This window comes from Glandiceps talaboti, chromosome 11 (genome assembly GCF_964340395.1).
Source record: "Glandiceps talaboti chromosome 11, keGlaTala1.1, whole genome shotgun sequence".
Classification (NCBI taxonomy): domain Eukaryota; kingdom Metazoa; phylum Hemichordata; class Enteropneusta; family Spengelidae; genus Glandiceps; species Glandiceps talaboti.
The window spans coordinates 14,059,371-14,087,368 of record NC_135559.1 but is presented as its reverse complement, the minus strand read 5'-3'; the positions used below and the strand labels follow the sequence as shown (position 1 = coordinate 14,087,368).

The 27,998-nt window shown below is 35.1% G+C and overlaps 1 protein-coding gene across 1 annotated transcript; it reads left to right on the top strand.

The window, feature by feature from the left end:
• Positions 1 to 240: 240 nt before the first annotated feature.
• LOC144442051 (uncharacterized) lies at positions 241 to 23,388 on the top strand. Its single transcript, XM_078131323.1, has 25 exons — positions 241 to 309; positions 1,301 to 1,355; positions 1,958 to 2,140; positions 4,947 to 5,136; positions 5,822 to 6,066; positions 6,713 to 6,955; positions 7,433 to 7,631; positions 8,146 to 8,336; positions 9,023 to 9,132; positions 10,328 to 10,525; positions 11,654 to 11,716; positions 12,545 to 12,653; positions 13,416 to 13,532; positions 14,568 to 14,746; positions 15,238 to 15,284; positions 16,023 to 16,134; positions 16,790 to 16,899; positions 19,016 to 19,118; positions 19,462 to 19,612; positions 20,169 to 20,308; positions 20,722 to 20,807; positions 21,164 to 21,290; positions 21,692 to 21,733; positions 22,349 to 22,496; positions 22,732 to 23,388. The coding sequence occupies exons 1-25, from the start codon at positions 241 to 243 to the stop codon at positions 22,761 to 22,763; spliced, it is 3,249 nt and encodes a 1,082-aa protein (XP_077987449.1). The 3' UTR covers positions 22,764 to 23,388.
• The last annotated feature ends 4,610 nt before the right edge of the window (positions 23,389 to 27,998 follow it).

The window sequence follows — 27,998 nt, the reverse complement described above, 5'->3', positions numbered from 1 at the left end:
AGTATTTCAACAACTCATATATATTTTCCAGCCGACTATGTCTGTTACATCATTAGTGACTTGCCAGGGATTGTGATCCCATGACGTCGACGTAACTGAACTGTTCTATAATAAGATTAAATACCACTGATGCTGTCTTGCTGTTTGATAGTAACTGACTTCAAAAATCACCACATGTCTGTTATCACTCGTTGTTAACAAAACTGCATTTGTAATCTAGAACATCGGAAAGTCGTCTACATGACATACAGCGAGATATACAATGTTCATTGTGTCAACCCGTATAACAGACGTAAAGGTCACACGAACGTAAGTTAACGACTTACACCCTGCAGGGTATTTCAAATTACTGTCCGTACTTTCTATGCTAACAAAGAATGGGCCATGGTGTCATTAGGGAAATGTGAAAAATAGCACACACGTGATTCCTTTAGTAAAACTATATAAATATCCCTTGATATAGTGCGTGCTTCTTCAATCACATATTTGACTAAGTTTGTCACCCATTGGATGTTTCCAGTTCAAAAGAATAGCAATGCTTATCACTGTTCTTTTGGGTAAAATAACGTGCTCATGTGTGTTGTCTCTGGTATTATTAGTCTGGAGTTGAAATGAGTCTACCTTCGTTTTGTAAAAAGAAAATCGTGTTTCTTCAAGAAAATCACGCCTCTTCAGTGAAACAACCAGCTAACCCCGTTTGCGATGTAGATTAGCTGCGTATTTATTGGTGAATGTCTGACTCTAAAATCAAATTAAATCAAATGTGTAAGATTGTAGCTGTCCGTCACCCTTGCAATACATGAAGGAAGATGTTTTTTGTGGTGAAAACACAAGAGTACACTTATAAATTGCGTTTTTCAACAGTATCACTTTAAGATTTCGAGAGAAAGAAGTTAATTATTTCAAAGGTGCATTATTTATGGAGTATCAATTGTCGACTTTTCGATTCGATTTGAAAATGGAAGAAAGAGTTCCGTGTTTGTTTTGACATGTCCTTTCTGTAGTCTACAACCAAAATAAGATGATCGAAAATTAGGGTGTAAATTTTTATTTTGTGTTTCTCCTATAACACTCTTTACTGTATCAGTGTTTATATTGTTAAACTCTGTATACATCTATTAATATTTCGTCAAAGATTAGAATGACTGTGTATTGTATAGAAACATTCAATACGAATATAAAGTCATCTCCTTTACTTGTCTGTCTGTTGTATTTTGATTCACTACAATTATGTTTAATTTAGTCCAGTTATCAATTTTGAGACATGAACAAAAATTATCAACTTGTTCTTTTTTTTCAGATTCTTGCAGTAGGAGGTACTAAAAGCCAAGCAGGCAGCACAAACTATGAATCAGGTAACTAAACTAATACACACCAGTATCTAAAATATCGAGTCTCATGCCAAATCTCTTGGTATGTAGTTTACAACAAAGAAATTGCTTCTAAATATTAAATATATATAAGTATTAAAGATTGTAAAATTCAATACGTTCTTTTTTAAAGAGAATATGTCAAATAAACATTAGGGAACACATTCTGTTGTCCAAATTAAAATTCACATTGCATATTATATACCGAATCATTATATAGAAACATTTACATTTTTACAACGACTTTTTTCAATGTATCAAAGCACGTATCCAGGGAATAAATATGTGTATATAATAAACAATATTCTAGAAATGCATTATTTTGACAAAAGATTGAAAATGGGTTCGTGAAATGGTAGACAGCTCACTCATTAGTGACTTTCAATGCAAAGGTCAGTAATATCGATCTTTGAATGATTTGATATAAAACTGTGTTTTCATAAAGCTATATAATATTGGGTATTATTGATAGGTGGCAAACGAACGCGCAAACGGTAAAAAGCAAATAGCGCACTCAGTTTGATTAGAATGAATGTATTATATTGAAACATTCACTATGAATAAAGAGTTGTTTATTTTTTTCGCAGAATCAAAGATTTTGGCCCGAGAGCGCAGAGCAATCTGTTCAGCAGGATGGACTGATGTATCGGGAGTATGTACGATGAATATCGACACACCACTGAACTGGTGGGATGCACACTTGGATTGCATTCAGAGAGGAGGATATTTAAGTACGAAAGATAATGTTGCAGTACCACTCAATGTTGCAGGTGAGTCAATAAAACAGTGCGTACAAACAAACATACATACCAAACGGAAATTTTATATTTTGTGTGAAATCTGATACAAGAAAAGTCGTCTTTTCAAATGGAAGTGTATATTTAGAAAGTGTTAGCAGTAGTGGTTCTTTTTATCTAACTATATAGAATACCTAATGCAAACTTTACTTTCCATCTACTGTTCCAAAGCCTTGGATAAACTTGAACAGCTTTACATTTATGGGTCAAGGGATAAAGAACACGCAATTGCAAGAGTCATTGACATATGAGGTTTACTGTTCAGTAAGTTATAGTCTAAGTTTGAAATACCGAAAAAACACATGGTTGACATGGCAGCGTAAATGACATGATTTAGCATTGATGACAACACCCTGCAACGATAAAAGAAACGACATTAATTAATGTTTTCCTTTGGGTATATCTCTAGCATTTGCATCATCCCTATTACGTATAATGGGGATGTTAAAAATCAGTATGTGCCATATGATATTACATAAAAAACCTTTCGTCATGTCAAGCCATAAAGCATTCGGTACATAGACAAAAGTATAGAACTATTAATTAACAAGCCAGGTCAATCATTCGATTACTCCATCCATCCATCCATCCATCCATCCATCCATCCATCCATCCATCAGTCAGTTAGTCAGTCAGTCAGTCAGTCAGTCAGTCAGTCGATTAATCAAACGATCTATCGATCGACCGACCGACCGACCGACCGACCAAGCAATCAACCAACCAAGCAAACAACCAATCAACCAACCAACCAACCAACCAACCAACCAACCAACCAACCAGTCAACCAACCCACCAATCAATCAGTTACCTGGCCTGTTTAAGATGTAAGTCTTCAAATCGTAAAATATATCACATAATATCACTCATGTCCTGGTATATCTTTTAAGATCAATTTGATTCATGCCTACTGAGAGATAATTTCCAAAACTATAACTTTCCACTTTGTAATGGCTCTTGAGGAATATAAGCCCTCGGGCCACTTATGCATTCAAAGAAATGACCTAATCTGAATTCATGGGCATTGACATTTTAATCATCTCATTCCTGTTTTGACACCGTTATGTACTTGATGTCCTAGTTTTACCTTAAAATGACTGTCGGGCGTTATCAGCGTGTTAGATTGTTGCATATACATTGTAGAGAAAGAGCCTGAGCTGTGAATTAATTGGGCTTCTACACGCTCTTTAAATTACACTGCACCTGTCAGGAATTTTTGACAAATGATGTAGTATCAGATGGATGTCAGAAGATCATACCGACTGTGAGCACATAATCTTCTTTGGATATCTTGGATATCCTCCAGCTCATTACCGCCAGATCCTAGTGGATTTGTTTGCCAAGTGGACAGAAAGAAACCGCTGCAGGCAAATCCAAATATACTAATTAAAACACCATGTTTGTATGGGGGCACTCTAATTGCCTGGAGTCATCTAGTATAATCCATTGACACCTGACACCTAATGCTACTCCGAAAGTAACGAATTTTCCAATCAAAAAAGATGACAGACTTAAGGTAGTTTTCTCTCATATCTCTACGTAACTAGCAGTTTAACGTGAACTGGGCAGGATGATGTACGTTCTCTTAAATCACGTACCACAATGAGTTTTGCGGAAACGTGAGCTGACTTTTGCTCTGGGCCAAGCAGTTCGCTCTCGGCTATTAACTAAATCCGGATATGCTCCGGATTGAAATGTTCTTGAACATGATAATTTCCAGCTAATGACATATAAGACATAAGTAAGCATTGTATTGAACTTACCACAGACCTTGACGTTGAATAGCTTTATTCAGACACTCTTGTTGCCTTTCGGATGTTTCTTTTAACTATTTTAACCTTGCGTCTCTGGAGTATTAATCTCAGAATACTCATACTATATTTAAGCCTTAGGACAGCTGGTTCTTTTTCCATAAACAATGTATTGATACATTTGTCTTATCCTTTAGACCGTTTCCGTATAAAGAAGTACCAGTACTTAATACTTATTTATTTGAATTTCACCTCTGACCTTATTTCCGACTTTTGTTTATATCGTATAATTTTCTCTTACTTGTACTTTGTAACTAAGTAAATTGGCCTTTATTAAGTTAATATTTGTAATGTGGAGAATGATCTACATTTGCCTTTTCAATAAGTCCTGTCCAGTTATGATTAATTTAATTTTGCGAGGAGATACCTTCGATTACATTGAATATCCACAAACAAATATCTTTCCTACAAAGTGCTTTATATATTTTTTGGTTTGTAATGAAAAATTACTGTGTTTTGTTTAACTCCCATTGCTAACATTATGAAAGTTATTTTTTTGAAAATTAAGCAATCATATCTGTAGTGATTAGCTGTCATTGAACACCTGTCATTGAACACCATACTATACTGCTTTGAAAGACGTCAATGCTTATGTATGCTAATGTATGTTAATGTGTGAGTTAGTGTTGATCTTGAATAAAGTTTGTCAGTTCTGCAGTACCCCTGAGTCGGTTTGGTTGATTATTACAATATCTAAATATGAATGAGATCTATATTGCTGTACTTTCAAATTGCATAACTCTATAAAATGACTATATGTATGGACTCCTTTGATAGAAATTTTTAAGACAATATACTACATAAATGATTCAAGAAAATTTTGGAATTTGTAAGCGATATTAACATGTTTGGCTTTCTCATTCATTAACATATACTCTCGTAAGTGGTGTTACTGAGTAAGCAACCGATATTCATTTTTAGTAAAATTCAAACTAACTTTTTTGAATTGCATACTTTATCAACTATTTCAGATTGTCCGTCCGGCAGTACAGTAGACGCCAGTATGACGTCATGCTATGAACTGACCAATATAAAGGGTACTTTGCAGGAAGCGAGGAACTACTGCCAATCAAAGGGTGGTGATGTCCCGGATGTAGTTAGTGATAGCGACATCCAAACTATATTAGGGAAGGTGTCAGAACAGAGTATAACTTCACCAACGTGAGTTGTAAAGACTTCATTGTCACTGTTTTGTCGTCTAAATTATTGAATTATATAATCAATATGTGAAAAATGTCGGGTTTATATTTTAAAAAGCATTACATCGTGAATGGATTTCTCTGTGACAAATTTGAATGATATATTCCGACAAACATATACGTCATTATCTTTTCTCGTGATTAGAGGCTATTCTATACCACAGTCAAATAAAGTATGAAATCCATTTTTTCAAAATTAGTATAGTGTCATTTAACAGCTACGGAGAGATCTGTCCACAGAATGTTATGGAAAAACAGAGCTTGTACAAATTATAACTCAAACTCAGTTCAAATTAGTAAAGACCATTGGATTTGTATGATGACCTTTTACAATTTATTCAAGATCAATCAAGTTGATGACGTTTTCAATTAAATACTTAATAAATCGAAATAAACTTTAAGTCAAGAATCTGCCCGTATATGTGAACGAGCATCATTAATTTGTGTACTATTCCGAATGTCGAACACAATATTTATCAAATAAGTTAATATTCTTCACAAATAAGAACATTTATAACATTTCAATGCAAAGTTATAGGATCACCTGTAGAATGCACTTCAGTGGAATTTTTAGCTGTTTTGTATAAGAATACATCAAATGTTTTACATTTGTGAGTGTCAGACTTCTTTTTAATTTATCTTTCCAGGCAATGGAATGAGGGATTGTGGATCGGTCAAAACTTTGAGACAGGAACTTGGTCGTACCTTTCAGACACAGGTTTATCAGTCTACGTTGATTGGGCTTCAGGACAACCCAGTGGGGAGGTACAGGATACCTGTGCTGTTATAATCTATGATGACGTCAACGCGGTTGCTGGAACTTACGGGAAGATGTATGCAACACGCTGTGATAACGCAGCACATAAGATAATGTGTAAATACAAAGCTGGGGGTAAGAGTAGACATGGATCATTGTGTGCTGAGAAGTGTTTGGGTTTTTACCTAAGGCCAGGAGGAGGGGGAGTGGTATCTAACTGTATCTACAGTCGTGGTGTTGGAAGATTCATCTTTTTTTTCTGTTTTGCCCGGGAAGATATTGGGGTTGTCTCTTTGCCAGAGGTCGGTGAGCTATAAATGCCAAAGAAGAACTGTTCCATTTTATTGTCCCTTGTCCTATCATAACATTAAAGCTTCTATAAAAACATATTGACTAAACGCTGACAAGTATTTCGAAAAGCTGTGCTTTGCCCTCAGAATATACTAAAATAACTATTGTATTTTCAAACGGCCCTTGTGACTATATGGGCGACAAACTAAAGCAAATATGGGGCATGTGACGTGATTGTATGCTATACATAAAGCATGAAGGCGTTTCTAATTACCTTGCTACTCAAATCTACCCAGCCTTATAGATAATTCTTCTTCTGTGTCGACCGCTAATATGTCATTTCATTTCACTGTCGATTGTTATTCGTATATTGTCAATGCAAATAATGCTGTAGCATTTCTTAAATAACGAAACAAGCCGTTAAAATTCACAAAACTTATATATAGTGCGATATATTGAACAGCTTCCTCTGTTTCTTTCATGCCAATAGCATGGATAGGGGCAGCTTGGGTCACTGACACGCCAGGAATCAAGTATGTTGATGATTTACCATTAATATCCCCTGATGTGGCGTCGCCAACCGATAAGTGCATCCTTGAACGAGGAGACGGAGCTTTGGATTCTGCAACATGTGATTCGTTACATCCGTACGTGTGCAGAGAGGGCTCCCTAACGACTTTATCAAGTTCAATACGTACTTCTGTTATAGCGCACGTGGCAACTGTTGACGTGGGTAAGTTTTGTACGATATAAATCAATAGATTTTCACTAATCAACAACTATACTTGTGGTGTTTTAGTACCAGACGACCCTTTACACGACTCTTGGACGGCTACAGACAAGTGACAACTTGTCCCTTGGGAGGAATCTATTCAAATTCGTTAAAGCCCAAGGTGCAACCAGGCTAGGTGCCCACACTACGGAAGTTGGTTTGCGCATGTGCAACGGAATACGTTTATTTATCTGGAAGGATTTTCTATTTTTAGCAAGGTAGATTTGAGTCAAAATGATTTTTCGACTAATCCTCTGAAACCCGTGGTCAGATTGTTTTCATATTTGGCGTGCCTGTTCCTTTTAGGAGTACATTGCCATTTGTTTCTGACAAGTAGATAGTGAAGTCCTGTTGTTTTTTATACTTTTGATACAAATTTAGATTTCCTATTTCTCTTCAGTTTTGCCGTGAGTACATGTATTGCATTCTCAATTTCAGAGTGTCCTGTTGCTGGATCACCTACGGAGGCTTTCTACAGCTCAGAGACGAACAAATGCTACTGGTTGACAGCACCAGCGGCAAGCTGGGATGATACAACCACAGCATGTAATCAAAATTTAAATGCTACGATGGTAGTGATTGAAAACGTACACGAAGCAAATTTTTTGTATACAAAGGTGTTGGAGAAAAATCCTAGGTGAATATATATATTTTATATATATGTGTGTGTGTGTGTGTGTGCGCGCGCGCGCGTGCGTCCGTGCGTGCGTGCGTGTGTGTGTATGTATGTATATATGTATGTGTGTGTGTGTGTGTGTATGTGTGTATTCGGACTGTCTCACTCGATTATTTATGCATGCATGCATGCATGCATGCATGCATGTATGTATGTATGTATGTATGTATGTATGTATGTATGTATGTATGTATCCATCCAGCCAATCCATCCATCCATCCAGCCAGCAAGCCATTTATCTGTCCGTCCATCCTTCCCCTCCTGTCTGTCTGTCTGTCTGTCTGTCTGTCTGTCTGTCTGTCTGTCTGTCTGTCTGTCTGTCTGTCTGTCTGTCTGTCTGTCTGTCCATCTGTCTGTCTGTCTGTCTGTCTGTCTGTCTGTCTGTCTGTCTGTATGTCTGTCTGTATGCCTGTTTGTCTACTTGTGTCTATCTATAAACAAATAACCAAAATATTTGCATTATATTTCTACACAGTTTTAGCTATATCTGGATAGGAGCACGTTATCAGTCTGCTTGGGTTGATATCAATGGACTTCCACTTACCTACACAAACTGGGTTGATGGAACTGTAAACGAAGCATGTGTTTCAATAAATGGAGCCAAAAATGGAATGTGGGATTCACTGACGTGTCATTTCCCTCTTGATGGGCTTTGTGAAGTCAAAGGTAAATCATATATTGTATAGAATACACTTTTATTATATGAGATCGCCATGTGTTTCAACGAGTCAACGGTGTTATTAGAAATGTTATTACTATGTCTGTCATTACACACGACAGAGATAATTTAGAAAAAAACACGATGCTGTTTTTGTTATATGCTCCTTACCTTACGCCTACTAGTTAATTAAAAAAAACATATATGTATACTTTAGGACTGTTTCGTGACGCAAAACTTTATCATACTGGAGTTAAAATTGAATGAAAGTAAATATTCTTGGAGGGAATTAAAAATATTCAAACTTCTATACTTCATTATCCTAACATTGTGACAGAATTCTGTAACACGTACGACGCATGTATTATCCAGGTATAGAAAAGTTCCAGATCGGCAACGAAATTGTAAATATTCCTAATATTGATGGAATGGAAAAGTTCGGAACATATAACGTGGTGGTGCTGGTGGTGGTGGTGGGCAGGGGGAGGGGTGGTATTTTAACTTTATCGCTGTTGAGTAAATTCGAGAGATTGTTGCAGTACTATGAATCAACGGTATAATACACACAGTGTTCTGACTACTATAATGTCAAAGATGTGAATATACTTACAACTTGGGCTTTTACTTTTGTTTTTACGTGGCATAGACGACTTCAATTTCGTTAAATGTTGAGATTTGTTTTGTTTCCCTGCAGCACCGATTCCAACTACTACCACTATGCCTACGACGCAGCAGATAACAACAGAGGCAGTGGGCAGTGTAAAACCAGCCGGAGTTACCAACACAGACGAACCAACTCTGGAGGTATACTAACATATTTGTTTTGTGAAGTGAAAAATAAGGTATACATGTATGCTTAGTTGTATTAACCAGCCCGATGTTCGTAGGTGTGCTACCCACATCACCACCGAAACGTTGCTTTGGAAGAAAGGCTGACGTCTCCAGCTTGTCATTTTATTTTTATTTTATTTATATATATATATATATATATATATATATATATATATATATATATATATATATATATATATATATATATATATATATATATATAACACAGTATCAAGTAAGATACACAGGAGCCGTTACACAGTGTTTCACGCTGTTGCAATCATCACACGACCTGTATAGACATATTACATATACTGAGCTTATTTAATATATGCTAATATATATATATATATATATATATATATATATATATATATATATATATATATATATATATATATATATATATATATATATATATATATATATCACGCGCTTCAGTGTGCCACACTACGAATAACAATGGACTATGAATGCGAAAACAAAATTTTGTTTCTAGATCTCAGCCGAAAATTTCATGATTTACGAGACCTTTACCCTGATATAAGTAAACTTTGGTGCCATGCAAATAAGCCAGATTCAATGGAACTGGCGATGGCTAAGACCTTGCACAATTATCATAAATCGATACATCACACGCACGCAAGCACACACACACGTACGCACGCACGCACGCACGCACGCACGCACGCACGCACACACGCACACACACACACACACACACACACACACATACATACATACATACATACATACATACATACATACATACATACAGAAATTCATTCGGTCATTTGTTGCCGGTGTCAACTGCTATTAACATACGCATTCACATGCATTTGCTTCATTAAGTGTCTTTTGTCTCTGCCCGAACATCGAACAAAGTCCATATCTGTAACTGAATAAATTACAAAAGACTAAAATTTGTGTAAAAAGTTCGTTATTGTACTTACAACAACAAATATTTTACACACATTTTTAAAAAATGTTTTGCAATTGATTGAGTTACAAACAAGGCTTTAGTATGGGTTGCTTCACATTGTTTTTCCACGTGTACACAAAGATATAGTAGAGTTGAATTGAAAATTCAAAATAAATACTCATTTGTCATCCATATGGACATTTTAGGATCAGTTGATAGATACGTAGTTATTTTATTGATCTGCAGGTGACACTTGAAAAGATCTACACATCATTGATAAGTGTTACTCAACCTGTCACTGATGACACCGTGTTAGCTATTTTGGCGGAAGTGACATCACTGATCATGACGTCAGAAGCTCTCACTTCTAAATCAATCGACATCTTATTGAATATCACCGATGCACTCACTGAAGTCAGTGCACAGTCACAAGAAATGTTTGAGGTGAGAATTTTAATATAGAAAGAATTTTATATCTGCTCTTATTTCTGTCAAGTTCAAGGTATAACTTGTCGCCCAAGATCAAGTTCTTGCTAGGTCAAAGGTCGCCTGAATGACCAAACTATATATATATGATTGTCAAAACATAGCAAAAGAATATATTTACTATAAATGTTAAAGTTCAAATAAATGAAAACAATAAATTATTTATTTTTGTATTTACATAAAATTTTCATATCTGAAAATATGATATATATCGCTTCCTAATTAAGGTTACATTATGCAAATCTGCTGGACGGGATTCCATGGGCAAAGTACGCTGTAATTGGTTCTAGCTACATACTGTCGAAAACCTCACAAAACTGTATTAATTTACAGACAAACCTGTATAAACCTATATTAATTACAGCTCAGAAATCCCATTGTACTATTGACAACTTTAAGTTACCTTAGGGCTTGGTTGTACAAAGACATATTTGTATGAACGACTTGGTTAGAGGACGAGTTCAAATAGACTGAGACAAACTTTTTTTGTTGTGGTACGAGGTGATAGGAAATGCATTCTCGCTAGTACAATTGACGCCAGTAACTCTGAAAGCGAATGCTGTGTGGCGCTATCTCGACAACATGTTTATTAACATTGGTATAGTTCATTTCCTGGAGCAACATTTGTTACACTTTATTATTTGTGAATGTCATAATATACAATTATCTTACAAGATTGTTACAATGTAAATAATTTATTGTAATTTTAGAACCAGATAATGAAATGTAGCAATATTTAACAGGAGGATTTTTTGTCGAGCCTGATGACTCTCTGTGTCAGGTGTACTACCTTCAGTTGTAATATTCTGCTCTCAAAAAGCGATATGCTTTACCGTCATCACAATGAGGCCTTGTTGATGTACGATTATGTGGATATCATATCACCAAGGTTACGTCACATTAACTATCATCTGACCTTTGACATATATACAAAGATTTCATATAACCTATATAACACGAATCTGGACACCCAAAGGCTTGCTGGATACTCATAAAATAGAAGCGTATCATCCAGTCTTACGTGTTGCAGAGAATATTAACTTAAATTCTCACCAAACACTTTCTTACTATAATTATTTCTGTTAGGAGATACTCGACATCAGTGACTTGATTCTGAACGAGGAAAACAAGGAAGGGTTAATTAATGACGTGAGTATAGCTTCGAAGACAAAGTTACAAATTACTCTAATATAAATGATTATCACTGATATTACAGGTATTATGCTTTAGGATTAGATAAGGATTAAGGATAATCTCTCGCGGACTGGGGAAATGATCGACAGAATCCCACATATATGATAGAACTACAAGATTTATTTTATCATTTCAAACGGGCTTTCCTATGACAAAGTATGCAGAAATGTTAAGAACTTTAAGAACGATCAAGCTCAGCAAAACAAAGTTCGAGTCAATGACAGGCAATTTCTGTCGTATGTGTCCATTTTCACTGGCCAATGTAAAGCTTCGGTCAGAATTTATGGCAGGGGACCTGTGGAGAAAATGGGGGGGGGGGGTGTGCGAAGGGGGGGGGTGAACATTCTGATTGTCAGAAAGGGGGCCACGAAATATTTTGCTCACGATTTGAACTAAATTAATCCTCACAAGTGGTCGTTTAACCAAGAACATTAACAGATATATTCTCCCCAGCACCCCCTCCCCACCACCGTAAATTCTAACCGCAGCCTAAACAACCAAACAATCCCATAGAAGTAGGACAATAGAAGACTAATCGGAAATTACGACTAAGCTAACTTCACTAAGAAAAAGCAACGCATATTATTCGAAAATTCACATTGGGTGAAAACCATGCAGCCATTCTTACTAGTAACACATTCATCAGTAAAATGTCATCTAAAGCTTTCTACGAGTCACGTTATCCATCCAGACGCATTGATTGAGTTTTCAAAACTAAAAAACTATTGCAGTTGCCAGACAGAATTTTGATCAATTGATCATAGATTTCCGTTTTGTTTTCAGGCTTCTCCGCACACGTTCGCCAACTTTCTACAATGCATGGACAGTTTTGCTGCTCTGATTGCTTCAACTGGAGCGGCTACTGATGCTGTAATATCCAAGAATAACCTAGGTAATCACGTCAATGAATATAAATTAGACAACTATACACGATTTCTATCGAGGAATCGCTGTATCAATTGGGTTAAACGTGCCTCGGGTCTTTTTGTAATATTCTGTACATCAGTTAAAACTTCACACATCTGTCAAGTCAGTTTCGATTCACAAGCCAATTTCTCGCATGTGTACTTTGACGGAAGAATTCAAAACGTATTGTTCCTCTGTAATCCGGTGTGGATGACTCACAATCAACGTAACCAACTCAAGGGTAAATACTTCAATACGCCAGTCTTTATCAATTATGTCCATACAGAAGCGAGTGAAATCACCAATTAAGGCTGAATCAACTCAAATAAATTACATGTTACAGTACAGGCTGACGAAATCCAGGAAAGTTCACGTAGGTCCTAGCGTCCCGGAGAATCTGTGACTGACAGCCTGTCAGTTTAACGTAGTCATGTCAGCCATATACAAGAGTGTTAATCATCACTATTCGAACGAGTTAAATTGTTTGCCACTATGGTGTTTCTATGGAAACAGAAATACATTTTCCGCGTGGTTGTTTTCTAACTAAATTGTTATTTCATACAGTATGTGAAGTCACTATTGCATACTCAGATAATCTCTATAGGCGGATGTTAAAAGTCTTTGTTGGAAAACAAGCCAGATTAGACAACTTGCTTACAGTTCCTATATTTATGAATGTAATTGAAATTAGTCTCCATTCAGTCATATCTGACTTCAGACCTGCAATTAATGTTTCAAAACTTTACAGATTTGCATACCGCAAACAATATCAAACCTGATGTGAATGATTACTACCAGGAAATCACTGGAGAAGGTTACAAGAGCGCCCTGGCTGTGTCTTACTCTATATTTCAAGAGAATCTTGGTATGGCATTGTTTTTATTAAATTGTCATTTGAAAGACCAATTTCACACGTACGTTCCATCAAACTTCACGCTTAAATTTGTCATATATCCCTGTTATACAAAAATGTGAGTTGCGGACATATGTGCATTATTAAATTTCACTTTGTAAGGTTGGAAAATGTAGTCGAACGTATCTAGTCGTATTTGGTGATGTAAGTTATAACTACATTTTTGTGCAAGATGACTACAATATATTTCTCTTTTAACATAAATGTCAATTTGATGCTAAGCAAGAGTAATTACGATAATAGACCTTCTGGACGGCATAGTACGACCTGCCTACTTCAACTTATTACATGTCTTCATCATCATTTCCTCAACTTGTCATCGTCAGCTTGTACGATTATAATATACAAATGCTCCTAAAACCCGTATACACTAGAAACGTAGTAAAATAGAATGATTTTGCCGAATAATGCTTCTTCTATATGAGCTAGTATTCACGTACTTTTAAATGAATTTAAAGTCTGAAGTAACTGTGATAATCTCATGTTGAAGACGTTTTATTCCCGAGACGTCAGTTTTTCAAATAAATCTATTAAGAACAAGGGTTTTCTATTTTACCAAGATCTCCCAAACCAAGTCGGAACGATTTTAAATTTGAAACCTTCGACGGTTACTTGTGGAGTCTCAGTCCATTCGTTACTTGGTTTGATCTCAGATAGTCCTAAGAGTGCTATAGTGGTCTGACGTTTGATACGTGCAGTGACCAATGTTACCCGCTATCTACGCTGTTACAGCACTGTCAATGGAATAATAGTTTACTTTCCGGATACATCGACATTCACCTCTGCTCTTGTATTTCTTGACACAACTTTCAAAACCAACATTCATGTTTCCCAATTTAAAGTAAACAGGACAACCGTTCACACGTTTCTCCAATTTCTCAGAAAACCTCATCTCTTGGTGATACAGTTAACACCATTTTCAAGAGTATAATAATGTAATTAGTACAGTGTATATAAACGTTATGTTGGTTTTAATTGACTTTGCAGGTAATATAGCAGTCATCGTTTACAAAAATTTACACGAGGCAGCGTCAACGTTAGATTTGAAAGAAAAGTATAGAGAAACCTTCAACAGCCATATTTACTCGGTGTCATTCGTACTCAAGGATGGACAGGAGGTGGACTTTACTGACGGCTTCATCAGTTTCTTCTTCAAACTAATTGAGGTAACTATCCATTACATAAAGGTATTAGTTCATCAGTACATCATTGTTGAGCGTTCCTAATTTGGCACAAGCTGATTTTATATACGGCTTTTACCCGTTGTGAGTTGTTTGCAGAACATGCTTACATAAAACCGCGATTAAACTGTCAATAGCAATAATGATTGTGACTGGGTTTTAGTTCTGCCGATAGCAAATTGAGTAGAATACTACAAGTGCCAATTGATATGTTGGAAAAGATAACAACCTCCCTCCAACCTGTGACCTTTATACGGAATTGAAATTAATATATATTATCCTTTTATAAATCATTACACAATAAAATTAAGAATGTATACGAATACAAATTTCAAATTTCCCTTAATCAATAAAAGCACTTTAAAGAGTCTAAATTATTACAAATTCGTCTATTCTTTGTTCTTAATAGAAATTCTTCACACGTTCCGGTATATGAGTATATGTCTTACCATCAATATCCCGTTTTCTTCCCACAGGACACAACGCATGAGCAGCGATGCTCGTTTTGGAAGCCAGTCATAGGGTAAGGATATCAAATACAGATCGTTTTAAGTTTTAAGTACACATGACTTGAAACGTTGCACTATTTAACTTGTCGATGAAAGTATGCGAAAGCGTTCACAATATTGTTCATATCATATAAATATATATATATATATATATATATATATATATATATATATATATATATATATATATATATATATATATATATATATATATATATATATATATATATATATATATATGTGTGTGTGTGTGTGTGTGTGTGTGTGTGTGTATGTGTGGGGAGGGGGGATGGTTGGGATAGGGTTTGGGTTGGGGATAGGATTCCACTATTAAATGTTCTTTGTAATTTCAATATAACTTGTATATCTATGTCTACGGTAAAACACGTTATATACGTGGTTTTGTTTGACAAAATGATCATGGTGACAGCTATCGCCATACAGCCTTGAATTCCTTTCGAATTCGTTCCCATGAAGTGATTACTCCTGTTTCGAAACTACCTTTTCGTATTTCTCATTAGAGGTATCTATAGATGGCTCCCATATTGCGTACTTTTATTGTATTAGAAGCATCTTAATGTGATGCTAAAATATTGATCAATTATCTTGTTCATTATATCGTATAGTGTATCATGGGATAGGCATATGTGTTACTAAATATTTATGTTATATGATCAATTTTTCATGTACTATTAGCAGTTGCTTTTGTCTCCACTGCATTTACTGTAAGGCCTTTATTCAATGACATACAGTATTTGGTCATCTGAAGGCTGTGAATTAGATGAAAAGGCTACCAACGAAACTCACACAGTGTGCCGCTGCAATCATCTGACAAACTTTGCTGTCTTGATGCAGTATACCGAGGTAATGGTCATTACGTTTGGTATATGGTTTGAAAGTAACAAATAATCGTCATAAAGACTTCATTATCACATTAATGTATTCAAAATGTCATTGTTTTTTTTATTGATGTTGATTAGTAAATACAGTTTGGTTTAGAGTTTAGAATTTAAATTGAGCTCACATAATTGCTTCTACAGAAGTATTTAGCACTAAGATAATGAAACAGTGGGTATTCTGATATGTTCATTGTTTCACGTATCTTAGTATTAGAGACTTTATTGAAGCATCTATGTACCCATAATGATATTTCAAGGGTAATGAACAATATACCCTTTGATTTTGTATGAGTTGCATATAAACTAAACTATACCGTTATGGTTTTTAATTCGAATCCAACTTCCAAAGTCATAGATTTAAGCTTTTCTTACTCATTCACCTCTGATAGAACAATACTAGTAATTCTAACACATTTCACACAATCGGAGGACACTTCGAATTTATGTATGTTATATATATTAATGAGTGATTTTGCAGTATGCAAATTTAATGATAAAGATTAATTATAAATGGAGAATAATACTAATATCATTAAGGCTCGTATCATAATGCTAAGGATGCACTGACATTTCATTTATGTGTAGGGCATAAATCTGTTGTTTGTTTTTGTTTTATCTAGATGATAGACCTTGGTGTTCACGAGGACGCCTTAGAATACATGACGTACATCGGCATCAGTTTATCTATCCTTTGTCTCATTGTGACTTTGTTGATTTATCTACTTGGAAAGTAAGTATTCATTAAATATTATTTGTCCAATTTGCCCTTTGGCGTTCATATGTTTTAATGTGTGTCTTTACGATTCTAGGACAACTGCCCCCCGGACAACTGCCCCCCGGACAATTGCCCCCCGGACAATTGCCCCCGAAGGACAACTGCCCCCCGGACAATTGCCCCCGAAGGACAATTGCCCCCCGGACAACTGCCCCCGAAGGACAACTGCCCCCCCTCCCCCCCCCCCGGACTACTGCCCCCGAACGAAAAAAAAACTAGTATTACAGATGTACGGGTTTGTCATTCATTAAAAAGTCACCGTCGGCAACTTATCGCCGCAATTTGCGGACATTATACTCACTACATTCACATGTTTTACTCTATTGTTATCTGTGATAATTGTTACGTCATTCATAAATGTCGGCATGATGATTTAACTTACCGCCGCAACTTGCGTACATTATACTCACTACATTCACATGTTTTACTCTATTGTTATCTGTGACAATTGTTACGTCATTCATAAATGTCGGCATGATGATTTAACTTACCGCCGTAATTCACATAATTTTCTGGAACATTCTTCTCCTCTTTTCAACCAGTTAACAATTCTCGACGTGTTTAAGTTACACAAGTATTTAGTAGGTGTTTGTGTTTACGACTTAATACACAATAATTTACCACACTCTATAACCGATTATTGCACGCTGTTTAATTATGAATACAATACATGACAGAAGGCTCAGGGCAATTTATGTATTCCGCCAGTAAATACAGAATAGCCCACAATTTACAGTTTTAAACACTGGCTGATCATGATAAACCGAGCCGAGTCACCATTTACTGTCACCAAAGTCTTACGAGAATGTACATTCTGAGTCTCAATATTTTTTCTACTTTTGACTCGTTTTCTATCTTGTTACCTGTATATTTTGTATTGAACTGATAATAAATAAATCTTTTCCAGTAAAAAAATGACTTCGTGTTTGTGTTTAGTGAGTATAATGTACGCAAATTGCGGCGGTAAGTTGCCGACGGTGACTTTTTAATGAATGACAAACCCGTACATCTGTAATACTAGTTTTTTTTTCGTTCGGGGGCAGTAGTCCGGGGGGCAGTTGTCCTTCGGGGGCAGTTGTCCGGGGGGCAATTGTCCGGGGGGCAGTTGTCCTTCGGGGGCAATTGTCCGGGGGGCAGTTGTCCTTCGGGGGCAATTGTCCGGGGGCAATTGTCCGGGGGGCAGTTGTCCGGGGGGCAGTTGTCCTGTTACCGTCTTTACTTCAACAATATATACACTTGATTGTGTAGCTCTACCTCAGCAAGGACTATTACTAGTAGCTTAACTGTTGGATAATATATATGTGTATTACTGGAGACAACATGTCACCTACATGATTCAATTGTATTGCAAATTCTAACTGGGATTTCCAACAAATTGCATGTCATTTTCCGGATGAACAAAATTGCATTTAGTAGTAGTAGTAGTAGTAGTAGTAGTAGTAGTAGTAGTAGTACCGTAGTAGTAGTAGTAGTAGTAGTAGTAGTAGTAGTAGTAGTAGTAGTAGTAGTAGTAGTAGTAGTAGTAGTAGTAGTAGTAGAATAGTTTATTCACAGGGGGCAGCGAGCATATAATTAATTGATTGATTGATTTCGATAGATAGATCGATCACTAGTATAAATACTAACTTTTCTTGACACCAAGTACTTTAGTTTTCATTTTCGTTTGTTAACATTTAAGTCAAAAAGATAATTCATGCACGTCTGTTTTCTTTCCCCAGTGATGTCTGTACATATTTCATCAAACTATAACAGAAGAGATATTCTGACCAACATTTTGTTTGTTTTTGGGTCGAAGTAATATTTAAAAAAAAATATAACAATTAAAAATATGAAATACAATAAAATAACCTACCTACCCTATTTTCTTACGCCATGTTATCGGAAACACAGTTTTATTTTCAAGACAATACTATTAATAAAACAGACGTTTCAGCAAACTAACGTGTACAATGCTCTCTCCCATTTCGCCTATCAGTAACTTACATACCACTGGACCTAATCGGTTTGAAAGGTCACACGATAGTCCCTCTCTTTCCTAATTTCATGATGACATTCATTTCCTTTCCAACAGACTGTTGAAGTCTCAGCGCATCATTATTCATGCTAATCTTGCTATGTCCTTGCTGATTGGACAAGTGTTATTTATCGGTGGTGTGGATGCAACTCATAATCCAGTAAGTGAATTGTGATATGCAAATCATTGTGTCGTGTTGCATGTTTCGCTATGTTAACCTAAAATCTTTATTTTAAAACTCTTTTAGCAAAAGCATTTCCTTTAAAACAAATAATAACCATTCTTTAGTTTAATTTCCTTCTTTCACTCTTAAAGCATAGGAAAGATTTATAGGAGTAGTGTATTCAAATATTCTTATATGCTTGTACAGAATCAGTAATTATAAATATAGCGTTTTTGTAAAGGCTACGTCAATTATCTTTAAGCGATGGATTTACTGGATGTGTGATGACAAATGCAATGACAAATACTTATATATTTGTTTGTTTGTTTTATTTCTCTAGAATATATGTGCTGCGGTTGCTTTTATGCTTCACTATTTCTTCTTGGCTGCATTTTCATGGATGTTAATTGAAGGTATTCATCTTTACATGAAGTCTAGAATGGTATTTGGTAAAGATGTGAAGACCTGGATATTTTTCGTCTTAGGATGGGGTGAGTAAATTCCTACCTTCTTTGGATAATTATATGTTCTAAATACTGATGTTTACTGCTAAATTCACTTACCTTGGTCGCTATATTTGGAGAAAAAAAGTTGTGAAGTTTGAGAGAGGCATCCAATACGACAGATGTAAATGGAGTGGAGTACTATTTTTTTCGAACAGACAACTAACAATATATTCACTACAAATTGTCGAATAACCAATAATTAGACATTGTACATGTAAATGAGGGGTAGATTGTACTCAGAAGTAATACACCAACAGGTTGAAATTGTGGTCGCAATGGGGTGTTGATATTTGCGTGCTGACCCCAACATCAATTTGATTGGATTTATTGTACCATAACATGTGTACAGCTGCACGATAATATTTACCCACAGCTGATTCAATATTGTTCATTGCGTACAATATTATAAGTAAGTCATTTTTATCTAACAAAATAGTTTCAAAAAATGTTGCAGTTACAGTTAATGGAGATTTTAAGAAACAAGCACAACAAGGCGAGTACCATTACGTGTACAACGATTTGTTCATTATTGTCCTAACAGGCCTTCCAGCTGTCATCGTTAGCATAACATTTGCTGTACGACATGATGGATACGGAGAAGAAGGTAGTGGAAAATGTTGGTTATCAACAGAGCACGGCCTCACTTGGGCTTTTATCGGACCTGTCCTCGCTATTATACTGGTAGGCGAACCTTATGATTTTATCAAACACAATTCATACGTTACTCCAATGGCTTATTTGTGGTTTTTGTTTTTGTTTTATAAGTCTTGGTCAGAGGTCCTACACATACAGTGTGATTTGTGTCATGGATATAGTTTTTGAAACACGCTTAGATGATTGATCTATTTTGGTAATGATATGTCTTGAAATCTTTCCTCCAAGGAACAAACATTAAATGCCTGTTGCACCCCTAAATTGGTGGAACAATGTACACACGCCTTTATCTCTGTCAAGTGAAACGATAAGTTCCACAACAACACAGATACTATTATGGATTCTGGACAGTTTGTAACTCAATAACCGAAACTTTCGCGTGTGTTCTTTACCTTGAAGCGCTTTGTATTTTGATCTTCATTTCTGATCTGTCATTTCAGATTAACACGATTATCCTCGGACTTGTAATTCGAGTGTTCATGACGTTGAAAGCAAACGCTGACAAGACGGAGAGAGAAAGAATCAAGTAAGTTTGAATTGTTACGTTATTCAGGCGTTACGTCATAACATAACCTATATTCCTAACAGCCAGGCAAGAAGAATCGATTATGTTAAATAACAATCGAAAACATCAAAACATTTCCATTTTCGTATCAATTATAATGTTTCATGATGATCCCTGAATTTTTACTAAGAATTGACTTTCTTTAACAAAGTAAGTTTAAATACTTTCATTCCAGAGGCACATAATGCATTAAAAGATACATGATTCTGTTTGTTGAACAGGATGAATGCATTGATTTAAAACATGACGATGGGGGTGAGGGTGGGGTGGGCTGGTTGTAGACTGCACTAATGATAAAATACCATATGTCTCTGTAGAGTTGGTCTGCGTGCAATCTTAATGCTGCAACCTCTTCTTGGACTATCATGGTTGTTTGGTTTATTTGGAGTGAATGAACACACAGTAGTATTCCAATATTTGTTTGTTCTCTGCAATTCTCTCCAGGTAGGCAAGCATGTCAAAAATCACGTATTTGAGGAACTTCAATAAACTACAAACTGATTTCAATTTTCAAGTTCTCATGAATAAAGAATATTCATTGTGCCGCCATGAATACATTATTTCAGTTAACTCCCATCATATAATAGCCTATGGCAAAGTACTCTATAAAGACACAAGATAACTTGATGTTTCTATGAAATCGAAGGTAATTATAGGTGATGTAAAATTATGAAAGGATTCTCTAGGACCCATAGTTTATGAAAATGTATCTATTTCCCGGAGTGGCATTTACAGTTGCTAGGGAAGCTTTTTGGGGTGTACCTTGCACGTCATATAATGTCCTGATAATATATCTGACGGGTGTGATTTTTACCATAGCAATTTACCGTATCTCTTGTTTGCAGGGCGTCTTCATATTCCTCCTTCACTGCATAACAAACGAAGAGGTGAATATTAAAACCTTTGTTTTGTTTTTAAACATATATACATTTTTAATTGCTACTTTGATCAAATTAGTAATTTTCAATGTCTAGATAAATAAAAGTGATAAAGGAAGAAAGTCGTAGATCATATTTTGGCAGTTTTTATCTTCGAAGATTCACTCGTGAATCAGATTTTTATGAATTGTTACAGGTTAGGAATATTTTGGCAGTTTTTATCTTCGAAGAGTCACTCGTGAATCAGATTTTTATGAATTGTTACAGGTTAGGAATATTTTGGCAGTTTTTATCTTCGAAGAGTCACTCGTGAATCAGATTTTTATAAATTGTTACAGGTTAGGAATATTTTGGCAGTTTTTATCTTCGAAAAGTCACTCGTGAATCAGATTTTTATAAATTGTCACAGGTTAGGAATATTTTGGCAGTTTTTATCTTCGAAGAGTCACTCGTGATTCAGATTTTTATGAATTGTCACAGGTTAGGAAAATTTTGGCAGTTTTTATCTTCGAAGGTTCACTCGTGAATCATATTTTTTTATGAATTGTTACAGGTTAGGAATATTTTGGCAGTTTTTATCTTCGAAGATACACTCGTGAATCAGATTTTTATGAATTGTTACAGGTTAGGAATATTTTCCTGAAGAGATATAAGAAGATGGCATCTTCAGTCCACTCTACGTCATCAGGGACAGCGTCGTCTACGCTAACAGAGACAACTCAGCATTCCATTGTAAAACCAACCAAACCTGAGACAGATGAGGCGATACAAGGTAGTTTTTAATTTCAGATATATGTTATGAAGTGTTAGCTATAACTATCCAGTCTGCAACACAAGGCTTTTACGTTTGATAAAGCACTATTAAGACATTTGTTAAATTCAGTGCACATCAGCTTCAGCAAATGACTCATTTGGTACTAACAAATCTGAACGGATATCTGATTTGTATCGCATCGTTTTTCTAACATTTCTTCATTTTAAATTCGAATATTTTACTTCCTTTTCAGGGTCAACCAATTCCAAGAAAGCTTGGTTATAATCATATATATCATTAATCAGGTCATCTGAAAGTTCACGGGTCATCTGAAAGGTCATGGGTCATCTGAAAGGTCATGGGTCATATGAAAGAAGTTTGCAAACAAGGGAGTTGCCTTTGGAAAGATTTAAAAATCCAGTATAGATTGGATAGTACTACCAGTAGATTTACCTCTCCTTAATTCTGACCTTGTAAAGTTATGAAATGTCATAGAAGTGACGTCGACTGTCCGTACACCATTCCTTCACCTTTCCAGCTCTTTCTCTTCCGTCCATAGATGACATTCGAGCTGCCCTTATTTTTCAAGTGGTCGTGTCAATGTCTTTATATATTTGAATAATTTGGAGATACTTTATAGAATGCTAACCACTGTAATCTGCTTTGTGAATAGTGCTACTATTAATAGTGTTATTATTATTATATAAGATTATCCTAAACGCAATAATAGCAAAACAATATTTACTATTTGTTATCGTCAAGAGGGCAAGTTTTGTGAGATCTCTTATTTTGCTCACACAATTCGTGATTTTGGAGGATGACGTCAGCTACAGATTACACTGGCCTTTAGACAACGGCGCATCTTCATCTTAATTCAACTATGATGATTTTGACAAATTTTACTTCTCTAAAAAACGTAAGATGTAGATAAAATAATCTGAATAATAGCCATATATATAATTGTTACGTAATAGATTTTTACATGATCAAATGGGGTTTGTTGAAATTTTCATTACATGTCATTTAGTGTGTGTATGTATGTGTGTATGTGTGTATGTGTGTATGTATGTATGTATGTATGTATGTATGTATGTGTGTATGTGTGTGTGTGTGTGTACAGTTGCAAGAATGATATACACCTTTATGTAATAAACAGTTGTTGTATACTGTGATGAGCGAAGTGAAGGCCTGCCATTTATCATAAAAATCTGAATAAGAAATGAGTGTAGCTTTCTGAAAAATAAAATCCCTCAAATATATCAATCTCACCACGTTTTATGTCATGTTGAATAATACTTTCTGGTTACTAGTCAGATAGTGTACCTTTTAAAATCTATTTTGACACGTAGCCTGTCTCCCTCACTACATCTGTAACTGGCAGTCATACACTAGTGCTTGTTCTATCTGCCAGCTTATTATGGTATTCACAACGCCAAAACTCGAAATCAGAATACCCGTATGTATAAAATTTAAATTATATTAGCACTAAATGTACATTCAAGCCAATCAGCTGATATGAATGTAGCGTACCATAACAAGTTGGTCGGTAGAACGAGAGCTACTGTAGTCACTGATCAAGCAAGAACGACAGGTTATAATGGACTCATGGCTTTTCGTAACTATTAGAAAAACAGCTTTTAGATGACACCAAGGGTCCCCACATTCACTCAAGAACAACGATGAATGTATTTGGTATTTATTTGTTTCCATTATGTATAAATACATTAAGAAATCATTGTGATGTCACTTAAAAAGTAACAATTGAAAAATGAGTAAAGCACATGACAAATATAAATCAGTTAAAATGGTTAAAATGGTTAAAATACTATCAAAGTGACTGAATTGTGCGTAGAAAGAAATTGATTTTCAAGAACGATAACTTCGACCACAAAGTTTGTTTGTATGGTTAGAGGAGAGCAGCATCTATTCGCATTAGCTCTAAATTCAGTCGAAGTATTCATTCCTTAAAAATAAGTTCAGCAATTCTGCCAATTTTGACCCATTTTCAAACATACAAACATAATATTCATTCAGATATTGTTCAAATTGAGAGACTGTAATGGGCATATCTAAAGTATCTTGTATTTGAACAAATTAAGTTAAAATGGTTATTTTTCATTAAAAGAATCACAGATTCCATGATTTTTAACTCAGGAACTTGTCTACGTAGGCCAGCAATATAGATCAGAGTCAACGTTTTTAGGAATAAGTATCAAGACTAATCTAGTATTTACATAAACACTTGAATTATTCTCCATACCTTACGTGTACATCATAGCAGAACTCGTCTCTCCGTATTTTCAAATGTTGTGTACATGTAATATGCTCAGTGTTGTCTGATGTTTAGTTAAACGAATATATTGTTATGTAAATAAAGATTTATCTATTGCTCAATCAACGTGTTATGAGTTAAAATAATAAATGGACATCATAAAATGAGTAGTTTCAAATTCTAAAACTCTCGACTCGGTGTCATCCATTACAATTCTCTATATATCTGTCTGTCTGTCTGTCTGTCTGTCTGTCTGTCTGTCTGTATGTATGTATGTATGTATGTATGTATGTATGTATGTATGTATGTATGTATGTATGTATGTGTGTGTATGCATGTATGTATGTATGTATGTATGTATGTATGTATATCTGTTTTTGTCTGTCTTTAAATATATACAAGATTATTTTTGGTCTAACTTCCAGCTATGACGGTTAATTGCAAGCCCTTTAAAAACATGTGATATCCAAAGTATCAATTCTGCGTGGGACGTAGATATACTCGAATTATGCGATAAAATGAAAAGGCTGCTGCTCGCTTTGTGCACACCCATATCTGTATAGCTTTGGTAAATAATCACAAAAGAAAAGAATATGGTTTATCTACACCAAAATTTTACTGTTGGTATGGGCAGTATCTTCATTGCTAATCAATTATGTCAAGGTTTAGTCATTTTTTCACTTGCCTAACCATCCATGTTGTTATTTGTGCAATATACATCGCCATTCCACTGTTGCTATGGGTAGGGTCTTGTTGCTAGGCACTTTTGCATTCACTTTGTGGATGTTGATTCACTTGCCTATCAATCGCTTTTTTATCTTTGTAATATACATTGTGCATATATTGTGGATATTTTCTGATGGAGATTTAAACATACCGTATCTATCATTGCCCAAATTAGAATTCAAACAATGCAAAACGCTAATGTATGCAAAGTTCTAAACATGATCAGTCTGATCATTGTTGTTAGGGGGTGTTGAAACTGCTAGGATTGCTATTGGGTGTGTTGAAACTGCTATGATTGCTGTTGGGGTGTGTTGAAACTGCTATGAGGACATGCTGGACAGACAGAGAGTGGACTCACATAATCAGCGAGTAGACAGGTTGTGTAATAATGCAATGATGTATTTAAACATACTACCAATAGCTTTGATGTCACATTACTTTTATTTACAATATAGAACAACTATTGAATGATATGTACATTTCATGTTTCATCAATTCTGAATCGTTATTATCATTATGTAACAAAGTAAATGACACAAAATGATTGAAAGATAAAATATGTCGTCAAATTTTGGCCACCGATAAAACATAATGTAATATAAAATACAATATATATATATATATATATATATATATATATATATATATATATATATATATATATATATATATATATATATATATATATATATATATATATATATATATATATATATATAACCAAGCACATTTCCAAAATGAACAGACAGACTGATGGACGGATAGCACTGACTTCAAAAAGGTTTATTCTGTTTGTGAAAGGGGAACGCCACTCCGTGAAATAAAGGCATGTTTTATAAACTAAAGTTACTGGGGCCATTTCACGATTTTTACATCACCTAGAATTACATGTAGGCAATGGCCCATTGTAAAGATACCCTATACATGCACAAGATTAACTTGATGCTTCTCTGTTAACACAAGTAATTGTAGATTATGTGAAAGTCATGCAATGGCTCTCCACAACCTATATTTTATGAAAATGCCTTCATTTCCTGCAGTGGTGTTCGCTTTAGTACAAATTCGAAACATATTGTATACTGCACATATTACATTTTCCTTGGGGTACAAAATTTAAATAAATGTCCTGTACAATTTCCTATATTTTCTACCGTATTCAAATGGATATATTCATTTCAAAATTAACATTTCATGTTGACAATATATTTATATACTTTTCATTAGTTACACTATTTAAAATGCTACATATGATTCTAAGATCGAGTGTCATACTTCTTTATTGCCGGTAAAACTGCGACTAATCATCAAATATAATTCGCAAGCAATACAAGATAGTACAAATGTTGTATTTTGTAAAACGTACTTGTCTGACTCGTCGTTATATGTATACGAATCGGTTTTGACAAAATACTGTGCCTTGAAAGGCAGCTACCGTGCCAAAGATGTGTGTAACGAATATGTGGACGGAAGTGAGAGCGGTTGAGACTTAACTACACCAGGGATGATGGAAAACTTTGAAATTCATGCAAAATAGGTCTGGACATATATAGCACATCAAATACTGAGGTTATGCACTGACACATTATGTACACGTCATCACATTATGGCAAAAAACACACAAATGATATTTCCTGATTAGTAACAGTCTCGACTCGTTCTCGTATATATATACGCCTGTCTTCATATCTACCTACCTATGTAACTCGCCCTATTTATCTACCTTCCTGCCGACATTCAAACGGCATTTATTACATGCATTCGTGCGCACACACGTTATTTATACATACATACATACATACATACATACATACATACATACACACATACATACATACATACATACATACATACATACATACATACATACATACATACATACATACAAATGTACATAGTATTACACACATACATACTGCCTCTTATGTCGTATGTAACCGGGGGTACTTTAAAATAGTGCCAAATGTAAATTCTTGGACATGTCTTGTTAATTGTGGCTTAAACTTCCCAAGGATAGCGTCTCGTCATTTATAATCTCACAAGAGACTTAGTAGAGTAATCAAATCCATGCCTTTTTCGAACAAGTTGATCCTGCAACGAACAATGATTTGAATGTTACACGTGATTAACATGCCTTGTACTTTAATCAGTGTAATATAAGTGTATATATATATATATATATATATATATATATATATATATATATATATATATATATATATATATATATATATATATATATATATATATATGTTCATATATTATGTTCATATAAGTATAAGTGTCTCACTGGAGAGAACAGTGCTCGATGTAATATTAGTAGCAGAGCATTATAAGACTATACACAATAATCACAATTATGTGTGTGTGTGTCTGTGTCTGTGTGTGTGTGTGTCTGTGTGTGTCTTTGTCTGTGTCTGTCTCTATCTCTGTTTCTGTCTATGTATGTGTCTGTGTAACTGTCTGTGTCTGTGTCTGTGTCTGTGTCTGTGTCTGTGTCTGTGTATGTGTCTGTGTAACTGTGT